This window comes from Anoplophora glabripennis, unplaced genomic scaffold, assembly GCF_000390285.2.
Source record: "Anoplophora glabripennis isolate ALB-LARVAE unplaced genomic scaffold, Agla_2.0 scaffold367, whole genome shotgun sequence".
Taxonomy (NCBI): domain Eukaryota; kingdom Metazoa; phylum Arthropoda; class Insecta; order Coleoptera; family Cerambycidae; genus Anoplophora; species Anoplophora glabripennis.
Genome location: NW_019416474.1, coordinates 6,310 through 19,313, shown reverse-complemented (window position 1 = coordinate 19,313; position 13,004 = coordinate 6,310). Strand labels below are relative to the sequence as shown.

At 30.4% G+C, this 13,004-nt stretch overlaps 1 protein-coding gene across 1 annotated transcript; it reads right to left on the bottom strand.

Annotated features, from left to right (window-relative positions):
* Positions 1-1,503: 1,503 nt before the first annotated feature.
* On the bottom strand, positions 1,504-12,625 carry LOC108909120 (protein Wnt-6; the record flags this gene model as incomplete). The annotated part of the gene is made up of 2 exons (XM_018713356.1): positions 1,504-4,187; positions 12,317-12,625. Coding segments are annotated over 2 exons (771 nt in total), but the record flags the coding sequence as incomplete, so codon positions are not given.
* Between the last annotated feature and the right edge of the window lie 379 nt (positions 12,626-13,004).

The window sequence follows — 13,004 nt, the reverse complement described above, 5'->3', positions numbered from 1 at the left end:
TACACTATGTGTGTACCAAATTTCAAGTGTCAGCAAAATTTCGAACAAATTTGGCAGTTTCGGGTTTTAGATGCCGATTAATGTATAACACCTTATAGAACAAAAAGTTTTGCTCTCCTGATTTTCGGCTTTAGCGTCATTATTGTATATATATTGAACTATAGTTTTCGAAAGTTTTATCACTTTTTGTTTATAATTGACATTTTTACAGCAACTTTAAAAAATTGGTGTTTTATACCGTTTTTTCAATCTCACGGCTTTGTTTTTGCAAATTTCGTAATCGGACCACCGCCATTTTGTAGCTATTTTTATTACGAACAAAATCATGTCCTAAGCATTTTTTCGTACAAAGTCATCCCGCTGAGTTATTTAAAGAAAACTACTAAAAAAAAATTTTCACGATTAAATTGTTAATAAGTTTTTTCCTGATAAGATACTTTGTCAGCAAATTAGCCTGTTATTGTACTCATCATTTAAAGTAGGACTGTGTAGTTATTTCCAGGTTATCAAGGTTTGACGCAGGCCGAACCTCTACCAACTGGACTATAAAGTCTGTCAAAAATATGACTGCTGTCGTTAGGATGCACTGTCTTCACGTTGAATTGCAGGATATGCTAAGTATAGATCATAATTACTGATAAACGTTTCATGTTTCCTTTTTTGGCCTAATGAGATGTTTTTCCATAAAAATGGACATGGACAAAATACTACTTCTCCTTAAGATCATTGCAATTGATGATCTAAAGACTTATATTAAAATTATTTTTTTTTGCAATGTATAGTACACCTCGTGTTTCAATTTAGCATCATATTTTTGAAACACAATATATATTTACCAAAACTTATTAATTATTTTCTGAATTATTAATGTTTGCCCAAATATATCAGTTATACTCTGTATAAATTTATTGTTAAGCAATATTGCTACGTTTTTTTGGTGTTTGGTTTCTACATACATATCTATAAAGTTATATGTAATAGTATATTCGCTATACCTACAATTTATGAATTCGATGTAGTTAATTAAACAGGTATTGAGAAAATACCTAAATTAAAAGTTAGTCATAGTAATAAATTTGCAATTCTTTTTCTTTTTATTGTCATGCCCTCAGATAAATCTAGCAGATATCTAAACACTTGTTGCAGACATAATTAATAATCAGTAAAATTATTATTTTTCTGAATGACAAAATGTATATAACGCATCAAGTTTTTTAAAACAATATGGCAATCATTTAGAATTCGGCTCAAAGCTCTTCAATTAACAAAATCATTTTGATTAGCGCCTGTACTACAATTGAACCTGTTCTGCGACTCGTCGCCGGAACCATTCTTAGCCAGTTAGGTAACTGTCAGTCATCTTATAATTTAATTTTATAGTGGACTCAATTATACTTACCTTCCAATCTCTGGATTTGCTCAATCCAAACACTTGGTAAACATTGAAAAACAGAAGGCTAATAAAGAAACGAATTAATGACTCCTTGATAGTATGTACAAGCTTTTATTAGTAAACAAATAATCGTTGACAACTTTATATAAATAACTAGGTGTTGCATAATAAATTCTGCAAAAATATATATATTTATATTAATCAACAATTATATACAAAAGTTTTAAATACCGATAAGCGAAAAATGTTTATCTCTGCAAGACGCTAGTAAGATTCCTAACCGCGGATTCACGTTAACAATAATGTTTTTTGCTGCAATGCAGGTATATTTCATTTACCTTTCAAATTTTAACAAACGTAGTTACAATACAATTCCATATAAAATACAGCACTAGTACACAAAAGTTTATATTAACAAACGCAATAGCTCATTTTCTTAAAATATGTAAATCTATCCAACCAATTCTTATCCAAATATCTCTACATTAGGTTTACATTTTGAATATATAAGATATGAAAGAAATATAAATCTACGTTAAATATGGAGTTTTAAAATCAGATGTTCTGCCAGAAATTCGCGTTACCTTTACTTTTTATGAGGCTTCTAAAGATGAAAATTTTAAACATTTTCTTGAATTTTTAGAAATTTATAAATAGAATTAATATAAACTTTTCTGTTACCTATTTTACAATCTAAGGATAGTTTCAGGGTGATCTGTTTGGTGTGGTATGTAACAACTTAAGTCATTTTAAAGCTAAGACTTTTTTAAAGAGAATTAATGTTTGAAGAAGATAATAACATTTTGTTCATCATTTCTATTTATTATGTAAATAAAAGTGTATTTCTTTGAGACAATAGAACAAAAAAATGTTATCAAGTAACCAATTTTTATAAAATATTGCTAGCTACACACGTTGTGATAAATCGTATCGATTTAACTGTGAATTTAAAACTCGCCACAGTTTATCGTGTATGTCGGCTACGCACACGTAACGACAAATCAGTACTATAATTTTCTACACGCCAAAAATTACAGTCAAAACCAAACGTTTTCCAATTAAATAAAAACACACAGTTTAGTTCGTGCAGATAAATCGTTGCGATTTATCGCTTCAAATGTAGCTGAGTTAGCCACGGCACAAAATATCTCAGTAAACGTGTGACGAACATATTTGACGTGTGATGGTTTCCCATCCACACGTCAAATAAATATGCACAGTTCAAATTAAGCAGATAAATCGTAACTCATACAAAACTATAAATCGTGATGATTTAACTGTGCAGTTAAAAATCAGTACGATTTGTTTCATTCACACGGTATAAATGATTGTGTAAATCAAATGAATTCTCATCTATAGGTATGTCAGATAAATTTGCTTATTTGATCTGCATAGATAAATCATTATTGTGATAGCTCTACATGTAACGAAAAATCGTAATGATTTAACTGTGCAGTCGCTATAATCTGTTCCATTCACATGACACAGATATACGTGCCACATGGTTTTCCATTTACATGTATAATAAATCTGCACAGTTCGGATTACGCAGATAAATTGCAAAGATTTATAAATCACACGGAACGATAAATCGTGACGATTTAACTGTGGAGTTAAAAATCAGTACGATTTGTTTCATTTACACGATATATATGTCTGTGCAAACCAAATGAATTCTCATTTAAATCTGCACAGTTGGATCTGGGCAGATAAAACGGTATTATGCTAGCTATACATGTAACCAAGAATCGTAACAACTTAACTGTGGAGTTAAAAATCGCTACAATCTATTCCATTTACGCGACACAAATGTTTATGTAAATCAAACAATTTCCCAGTTACTCGCCAGATAAATCAGCACAGTTTGGCCTTTACGATTTATTGTTACGTACATGGCTGGCAGTATACAAATATCTGTGCAGTCAAATGATTTTTCATCCACATGTCAGATGAATTCGCACAGATAAATCGTGACTATTTACATGTGTAGCTGCTAAGAGATTTTTTACTTTGTTATTTTTCTAAGTTTCTGGTTGAACATATATTTACATTTGGATATAGTAAATTGAAATATAAATTATTCGTATTATTTTTTTTTTGTTCAAATAAAGCGTATACATTTTCCAGTTAATTAGTATAAGATATAAGAAAATAAACGTATACACCGTAAAAATTAACTCCTTAGACATCCTCCGCAATTAAGATTAAAAGCAGTAAATAGAAGTAGCTGAATATGAAAATAAAAAATCTGTTTAAAAAAGTTACAGTTGGTTAGAAATACTACTAGTTTATCACTATATTGTCCACTAAATCGATAGTCTAAACTGTAAAATCACAAACAAGTACTAATCCGCGTATTTATGTTACAAGTTTTACACTTAACTTCACAGCAGTATATAAAAGTACAATTACAACTAGTCTGCACTTCTTTGTATTGCGTATCGAACCCCCTCCCGCAGCAGAGAATTCCACAGCCTTCTTCTCCTTGAGATGTGTCGTTACATATCCTTCCCTGGGTCCCAAACGATCCCAGAGTGCTGTTTGGCAAGCAGAACGAAGGAGATTCCTCGGAGTACACCAGATCCACCTTCCCAGGAGGCTTGATGGTCTCTCCTTCTGGCATGAAGCTTTGACCGTCGTTGCCAGCTATTACCTTGGCCGCCCCGTCGAAGCGCTCTTTCAAACGATTGCCCACTTCTCTAAATGGTGGCATTTTCCGCGTGCAGGTCTTCAGGGTGCATGAACCCGATAGACCATGACATTTACATTCTGTGCGCATGTGGTTTTTAATTGCCTGGAACAAAGAAATGTTATTTACCAGACAATAAGTTTTAGACTGGCGGGTAAAGGCACTTAAAGCAATTAAATATAATAAAAAGATCTATTTATATTATATATCGTGGTTACTGTCATTAGGCAAAAAAGGCGCATTATCGAATTCTACTTTGTAATAATAGTGAGTTTCTATGGCCATGGCATTTTGCTTCTCTTATAACAGAAAATTACTTCTTAAATAAGTGTAATTTAATGTAATTATCAACTGATGGGTAAAAGCAGATTTTACAAAATAATACTTACAGAAAGAAAAGTCTGTATCTACTACTATCAACTGTTACAAAATTAACTTCATTTATCCAATTTATTCTACTCGAATTTTATATCTGAAATATTGTGTAAGTTTCCAGACTTTTAATTTTTTTTGCGACATCGGCCAATGTTTTTATCCATTTATACTACTCTAATTTTTTTCATTTTGTAGGTTATGTTTAATCTGAATAGTTTTGAAAATTATTTTGAATAATAACCAAAAATATTTGAATTTGCATATTAGAGAAAAAAATACCAATAATTAAATTAATTATCTAAACATGATGATGAAGTAGTATCTAAGATACCTGGTAAACAGTTCCAATAATAATTTAATATGAAACAATAGTCGGAACAATCTATTTTAATATTTGTAAATAGACTAAAACAAAACTACAAATCTAGTTGAAAAAATTAAGTACCATTTGAGAATATTTAAATTAATAAACTTCCATACAGTGTGACCCATTTGATCTTAAGGGACCCTCTAAAATCTTTATTTATTATGGGTTTTAACCGGATTTTTTTTGAAGATGTAGTTTGATGAAGTTTGTGAGGAAAAATGACCGTGATCGTGATCCCACAAAATCCAAGGCGTATTTTTAGGAGTAAAATTCCAAATATTTCATACTAGGGATTTTTTGAGAAAAAATATATTTACGCCACTGCATTCACGACCACCCAAAATGGACCAATGCCAAATTTTATCAAAGAAATTTAAACAATAACGATTTTGTTGCCAAATAAAAAAGTCTACTTTCTTTTCATTAATTTATTATTGACATCAAGTTGTCCATGAAGCAAAACAAAAAATGAGGTAGTTAGCTAATTGTCAAATGTGACAAATTAGTGTGTAGTAATCTTGTGTTATTAACCATTGAAAATATATCATTAAGAGAAATAATAACCAAATTTTACAATATTTTAATAATAATCCCCGGGCTAATATTTTAGAGTGGCTAGATCTTAATATCCATAGAGAAAATATCAGAAGGTGCCTGGCAAAAAATAAAATAAAAGCTTTTAAACCAAAATTTGTCCATATTTGTAAATAAATCGGTCTGAGTGAAAGCTAAGTGAAATTATTGAGTACATTTTCAGTCAATAACGGGCATATTGATAATTTTACACATTATTTTTGATAATATTTGAACTAAAACTGATAGTTTTACTCATAAAATTTTAGTTGTACCTACTCATACTAATCGAGGGAATTTTCACTCAATCTGGTGGACAGAAATTGATATATTACTTACCGAGTGAAATTGAGTGAAAATAAGTCCAATTTTTCTTACAGTGTACGTTGGGAGATCAAGAAAGACGTTTGGACTTGTTATTAGCTACAGGGAGAATATTTAAATGATTTTAATTTTTTAAGTGAAAATTTATTTAGTGATGAGGCCACATTTAGTACAAATGAGGTAGTTTCGTTCCAAAATTGTCGTCATTGGTCAGCTGAGAATCCAGAATTCATTATAAACACAAAGAGGCAGTATTCGGAAAAAGTCAACGTTTAGTGTGGAATACTAAATAATAGAATAATTGCCCCTTTCTTTTTTAACGGCAATTTGAATGCGAATAGATTTTTAAATTTTCTTAATAATGAATTTCGGAACACATTAGATGATTTGTCTTTAAGAAATCTTCTTAATTTGAAGTTTCAATTAGATGGCAGCCCTATTCGTAACGCTGCTGCGGTGAGAGAATAGTTAAACGAACATTTTGAGTATTGTTGGATAGGTCGAAATAGTTCTTTAACTGAGTGGCCGCCGAGATCTCCGGACTTGACTCCATTAGATATTTTTCTTGAAACAAAAAGTTTATAAATGAAGGCCACAAACTGTACACGAACTACGTGATAGGATAATGCCTGTGCAGAAATTACCACAAACCACATACAAAAAGTAATTACGAACGTACGTAAAAGAATTGAGAACTGCATAGAAGTAAATGATGGAGAGATGGAAGTGACAAGAATATAGTTTTTTACCTAACTTTTGTTAGTTTCAGTTTCATTATTTTATTTTTAAATTTGTCAAAACTAAGATTATTAATAATAATTACTATAATAACACACTACTACAGTTCAATTAATTCAATTTTTTTGTTTTTGTTTTGCTTCATGGACAACTTGATATCAACAATAAATTACTGAAAAAAAAGTAAAGTCTTGTGAATTAGGTATTGATCAGTTTTGAGGGTCGTGAATTCAGTGGCATAAATATATTTTTCTTCAAAAATCCCTAATAAGTATGAAATATTAGAATTTTACTCCTAAAAACGGACGTAGTACGCTTTGGAATTTTCCTTCACATAGCGCACTTCATCAAGCTTCTACATCTTAAAAAATGCGGTTAAAATCGCACAATAAATAGGCTGGTTTAAAAACAAATGAATCACACTGTATATTTGCAAATTGTGAGTGACAGGATGTCACGTTCATCTCATAATTTCAGGTTATTCATTGGATTATTTTATATCAACAGGTCTTAAGGACTCAAGGGTCTGAAATCACTGATTTTTATGACGCGGGGTGTTGAAGTTTAAAAAAATACCAGATTCATCCGAATATCTCTGAGGATGTTTGACTTAAATTGATGAATCTCGGGCCAATCATTAACAAATCTGTTAACCAGTGGCGGAGATAGTAAGGGGCACTGTCACTAAAAACCTCATAATTTTAGCGCCATGAGGATTTTGTGCTTTTAGTTTTTAGTGATAAACAAAAAGTTACATAATTAAATAAATCTGAAATCACCCCAAAACCTCATCTAAACTTCTGAGTCTGAGTCCAAAAAAAGCATTAAACAAATACTCAATCTGGTGCCACGAATAAAATTTGTAAAATTTTAGGCTAATAATTTTTTGGGATTTTTAAGATAAACTGAATAACCTTCACATTTTTTTTTTGGACGCAAGAATACTTTACATAGATATATTCAAAATTTATACAATAGTGGATAAGCTTATTTTAAATTTAAATATTTAAATCAATTCTAACTCAAAACACCTCCTTTTTCGTATACAGCGACATACATATTTTTCTGACGAATGGCGTAGAACTTGTGATGATTTTAGTTGCAATGCCTCCTAATATCTCCGCCACTATTAACATATTTGCTTATCAATTAAGTAAATATGTACCTATTTGCCTTTTTACTCTATTATAAATGCGTAAGCTAATTCAAATGAAGTCAAAAAATTCTTTCTAAAAAATCTCTTTAAACAGAAATACAATATATTTCTTTGAATGATTACATAATTTTACAATTTCAGTGTCAGGTATGTGCTTTTATATTAATTATATTTAGTCACATCTTTTTAGTTTTTATTTTGGATAATTTTTTTACTGCTAGTTGTTTACTAGATATTTCTGGTGTAATTCAGTGCTAGTTGTAGTATATGGCCCATAGAGTGTTCCCCGCAATATCAACAAATTTTTAGGAAATATTTCTTAAATTTATTTGAATTAGTTTAATATCTTTAATATAACGTAAAAATGAGAGACAAAATGTCTTAAAAAAAAGAAATTTTGTGAAAAGGGCAAATAGTTCATGTTAAATAAACAATTTAAATGTCATTTTTTCTAAATGTTTTGTAATTTATTTATAGTTTTCTTAATTTCATTCGGAACGAGACTTCTTGAAGAAACAATAGGTATTAAGTAAAATTTGGAAACTGTAGGTATTTGTTACCTCTTGGGCTTTATCAAGGGTGATATTAGAACAACAAACATACAAGATATATTTTATTTAACAATATCAAATGTCAGGTATGTGTTTTTTTATTAATTATTATATTTATAGATATTTTTTTCTGGATAATTATTTATCATATTCGGTAGATTTTGCTTATATAATAATTCAACTTTAGTTGAGGCATAGAGAAGTTATTTCCCGCAATGTCAATATTTAGGAATCTTATCTGTATTTTTGAATACCTATATTTCTAGTATCCAAGGACATTGACTTAATTTTATAAGATTTTTTAGAAAAAAATTTTGAATTTATTTGAATTAGCTGGATACCTTTAAAATATAGTAAAATATGCTGAAACTAATAATGGAATAAAATACGTTTTTGCTTCTAATTAATTATGTGATTGACCCAAGTTTTACATAAGTCAAACATCCTCAGAGATACTCGAATAAAGCTTATAGCCTCAATATCTTGCATCTAGAAAACAAGAAAATTTAGATCTTTGCTTCATCGATGCTTTTACAAATATACCGCATCATCATTTCAATCAGTCACATATAAAATGAAAAATTGAAATTTTGACATAGCTATCACCATGTATATTTTTTCGATACTTAATGTAAAATTTCTATAAAGAAACTTAAACAACTGAAAAATTATTTCTGGTACTTTTTACACCTATATTGCAAGTTTTCTATCTAGTACAAGTTTTTTTTGTAACTATTGTTACTTATCTTTGCTTTGTATTTTCAGACACTAAGTACTACTACTAAGAGGGAAATACATTGCAAGAAATAATACATTTCTGGACTTTGACCTGAGAGTTGTAAAACAACCAAACATTTCTTCATCTTATAAAATAAGAAACGCTTTTAGGTGAACCACGATAAATAAATAAATAAATAAATAAACATCATATAAACAGCGGAATAAAATCAACAATTGACATTGGCAATAAATAATTAGTTAACAATAAGAGTTATGGTTTCTGTCTAAAAGAACAATTTTTTTGCGTAGGTACTTCCATAAGATTAATTATTGATTATCTTGTAATCCAGAGCAATAGATTGTCTTATTGAATAACTAACACAAAGAAAGATAAAGTCTATGCCGTAATCTTAACGAAATTTTCTAGTACGTACCCACAATACAGAACCTTCATAAATGTTTACAAGCCACGTGACCACCGAGCTTAGGCAACCCAGCAATGCACGATGAAATCCCTAAATCTTAACGTTACCAATATTTATGATTCGTTTCCAATGAACAATGACAAATCGTTAAGTCTTCGCTCGAGATTGAATAGAATCTCGTTTACAATCCACCAATCACAGCCGATGAAACAGAATATTGTGTAATCTTGATCTTATTGTTTTAATTTTTCCGAAATTTATTTGCCAACATGAAGAAAATAAAATTACCGTTCCAAACACAATTACTGGTCACGTGGCTCGTAATCATTTATGAAGGCACTGTATACATTTCTTTTGAACTACTTATTAATTTTTGCTTGTTTAACTTTTCACTCCTAATAGATAATGATTTTCTTAATGATCAATCATAATCAAAGGAAAATACTATTAATTCTTATTTTATACAAGGTCTTCCACCTAAGAGGGATTCTTCTATAACTCTGTAACTGTAAAATTTATTATAAAAAAATAGTTTTCATAAAAAGTTGTCTGGAATCATGTGGGCCATGTAAAGAAAATATACCCTGTATATTATTGCATTTTGAATTCCCTGGTTATTATTAGGTAGAGTTTATTAAATGTACATTGTGTTTAAAACATACCGTTTTTGAGATAATCAATTGTTTTTGAAAAAATGCTGGTTTTTAACTATTACGGTTTAGACGCTATCTAGCCTCATTTAGAGAGCTGAATCAAGGAATTCAAAAATGCAATAATATACAAGGTGTTCCATTTAAAATAACAAAGTTATGTAGCGCCCACGCGAAATGGAACACCCTGTAAAGCTAAAAATATTTTCTTTACATTACCCACATGATTCCAGGAGCTCAATTCTTGACGGTGAGAGAACAGAATGCTCCCTGGGGAACATTCCCTCATTTCGCTCTACTACTGTTCTATCACAAAATTCATACTGTATTCTCGACACAAGAGGATCGAGCCATGAAAGTGAAGAACGAGGAACAATGTTGTCCAATGTACCGACCAATCAGAAAGCAGTAAATAGGCGGTAGAATGAAAACTAGTGATGAGCTAGTCATGAAATAAGTGCTACTTATTATTGTTATTCGATTGTCAGTGTCAGGTGAAGTCTAAGAAGGAAAGAAAATGGAAATCAATATAAAACCGAAGCTAAATTCAGTAAGTTCTAAAAACAAAAGGAACTTCTAATGGCTCTCACCGGGTTTCCACGTGAAATCTGCACAGGCGTGTTTTTTAACAATGGTGTCTTCAGTGTTGCTTATTGATAGAAATAACTTTTGACCAATTATCAGAGCTCTATCTTTGCTCATTTTTAAAAAATGGGGTTGCAACCCTTAACTTCAAAATCATTTTTCTATAAAACTATGATAGATATTTGAATAAATCCAACGGCATATGAAAGCTACTGATAAGAATTATATTAAATATTTTCTTCATAGTTTTTCAACTATGTGAGTGAGAAAAAAAAATTGAAAAAATGAAGGGTGTTTTTTTGTGGCTATTTCTCGAGATACACTAACCAAAAAAATCACGTATAATCAGTGAGTCTTAAGCTACAATGCATAGCAGTTACATATATCTGCGATGGGTGGATCATATTCAAAATAATTATTTCATATTGCTAGGTTGGTAGGTATTGTGAACTGATGCTTGTTAGAACTTTAGAATATACCACGACATTGATGTGTGAGGTCTTTGTGAAGTTGCAATATTTGTGTAAGTTTTAACTGACGCATTACACTTACAGATGTTATATAAAAAGATATCGGTATCCGATTTTGTCATAATTAGTCTGAAAATTAAATCTTTATAGTATGCCTGTAGACTCACAATGGTATGAATATTGTATCCCAATGTCACCTTGGAACAAATGGAACAAAATCAATTGCGCGTGCGCAAGCTAACAGCTGATCCAGTCAAGCAGAGGTTAAGTTCTACATTGTTCATGGGTGAATGATTCGTTTCTATATTTTAAAAATAATTATAAATAAATATTAAATATGTGACCGAAGATTTTATTGTGTGTTGAAAATTAAAAAAAATCATTATTGTGAAGACTGGTTAAAATATTCGACATTACATATATGTACTTTTCAGATCAATTGAAGCTATAATAAGGCTAGAGAGTTATAATATTCGGTTGGATATAATTTTGCATATTTTTTATTTACAAGCAGTAACTAGAGATATGACAGACAGATTGCGGAATTCGTAATTTGTGAAACATGTAAAAAATATAGGGTTATGTTTAATGATCCCTGCCTGTTCCCCCGAAAATATCAGTAGAAGAAATAGGAAACAATTCTTCTATCATTACTCCATAGTACACCATTCAATAATACCGATTAATGAGTTCCTTCTACTCCATATAATTCAAGAATAAAGGCCCAGGCAACTTTTATTAAAACCAAATTTTTTTTATAAATTTTACAATTGCAGAGTTACAGAAGAATCCCTCTTAGGTGGAACACCCTGTAGAGTTTAGACTATACTTCTGGTGAGTATATCTGCCATTTGAGCAAAATATAATATTTACAGAGTGTTTCCGTTAAGGTGGGCACCCGATCGTAGAAATTTTATTTTATTCACTTTAAAAATTCTTTATTTATGGTAAACTGAACAAATAAATATCATTAAAATTAATCATAATAGGCCTAAATGGTGCCAAAACAAAATTGAATGAACAAAAAAGAGAAAAAGTTTTTGTAATATATCAAAATCAAAGAATCTTTTCATAATTAAATAACCTCCGTTTTGGTTTCCACGTCGTTGGTTTAGATTTCTTGAGATGAAGAAACTCTCATTCGACCAAGAAGACCAAATAGACAATATAGCAACAGATCGGAACGAAAGTCTGCAAATCGAGCTAAAAATATCTATGACTTTGTGCCCACCATAATTCGGTACATGTTTGCAATTATCAAATCTTAAAAATTAATATAAAATCAATTAAGGATACTTACCAGCCTTCCGGCAACATAATTATGTAATTTCACTAAGGTTTTCATATCACTTCTCTTCTTATATCTCGTATCTAAGAAGTCCTTCGATTTCTTGATACCGAATTCTATATTTTCGCCGCAACCATCCCATTCCCATTCGCCTTCTGGTAGTGGTGGGCCTTTTTTCTTCTGCTTTCTCTTTTTTCTTTTATCACAGGAACAACCAATCTGCTCTCCTTTCGTGCACGCCCTTGTAACCTGGAAGGTTATCCCGGCAGCTATAATCGCATTCACGAAACCAGTCTCTCTTGTATCTGCAACAACAGGAAATTTACAATAATATATTGTTATTAGTTGTTATAGTAATAATTTGTTTCAGTTTTTTTGCATATTTTGTTAGCCATGTATTCATGGTTTTAAACTTAAATGTGTATTATAAAGCCCCTCATAAATTGCGACGAATTATAATTTGAGCCGTAATTCCGTAGTGGATACTCTCAGCTAAATACATATTATTTTGGATTGATTTTATAAATTCCTATACATATATATATTTATTTTAAAAATTCCATAAATAAATTTACATACACTTAGTGAAGAGGCGTTGAAAACTTATACCTAATTCGTCGTCAGTGTAACCAAGCGAGGTATCTCATTTCAACAAACTTTGCAGGAAGAGGTTTTAAAAACAAAGTAAATTGAAAATTTG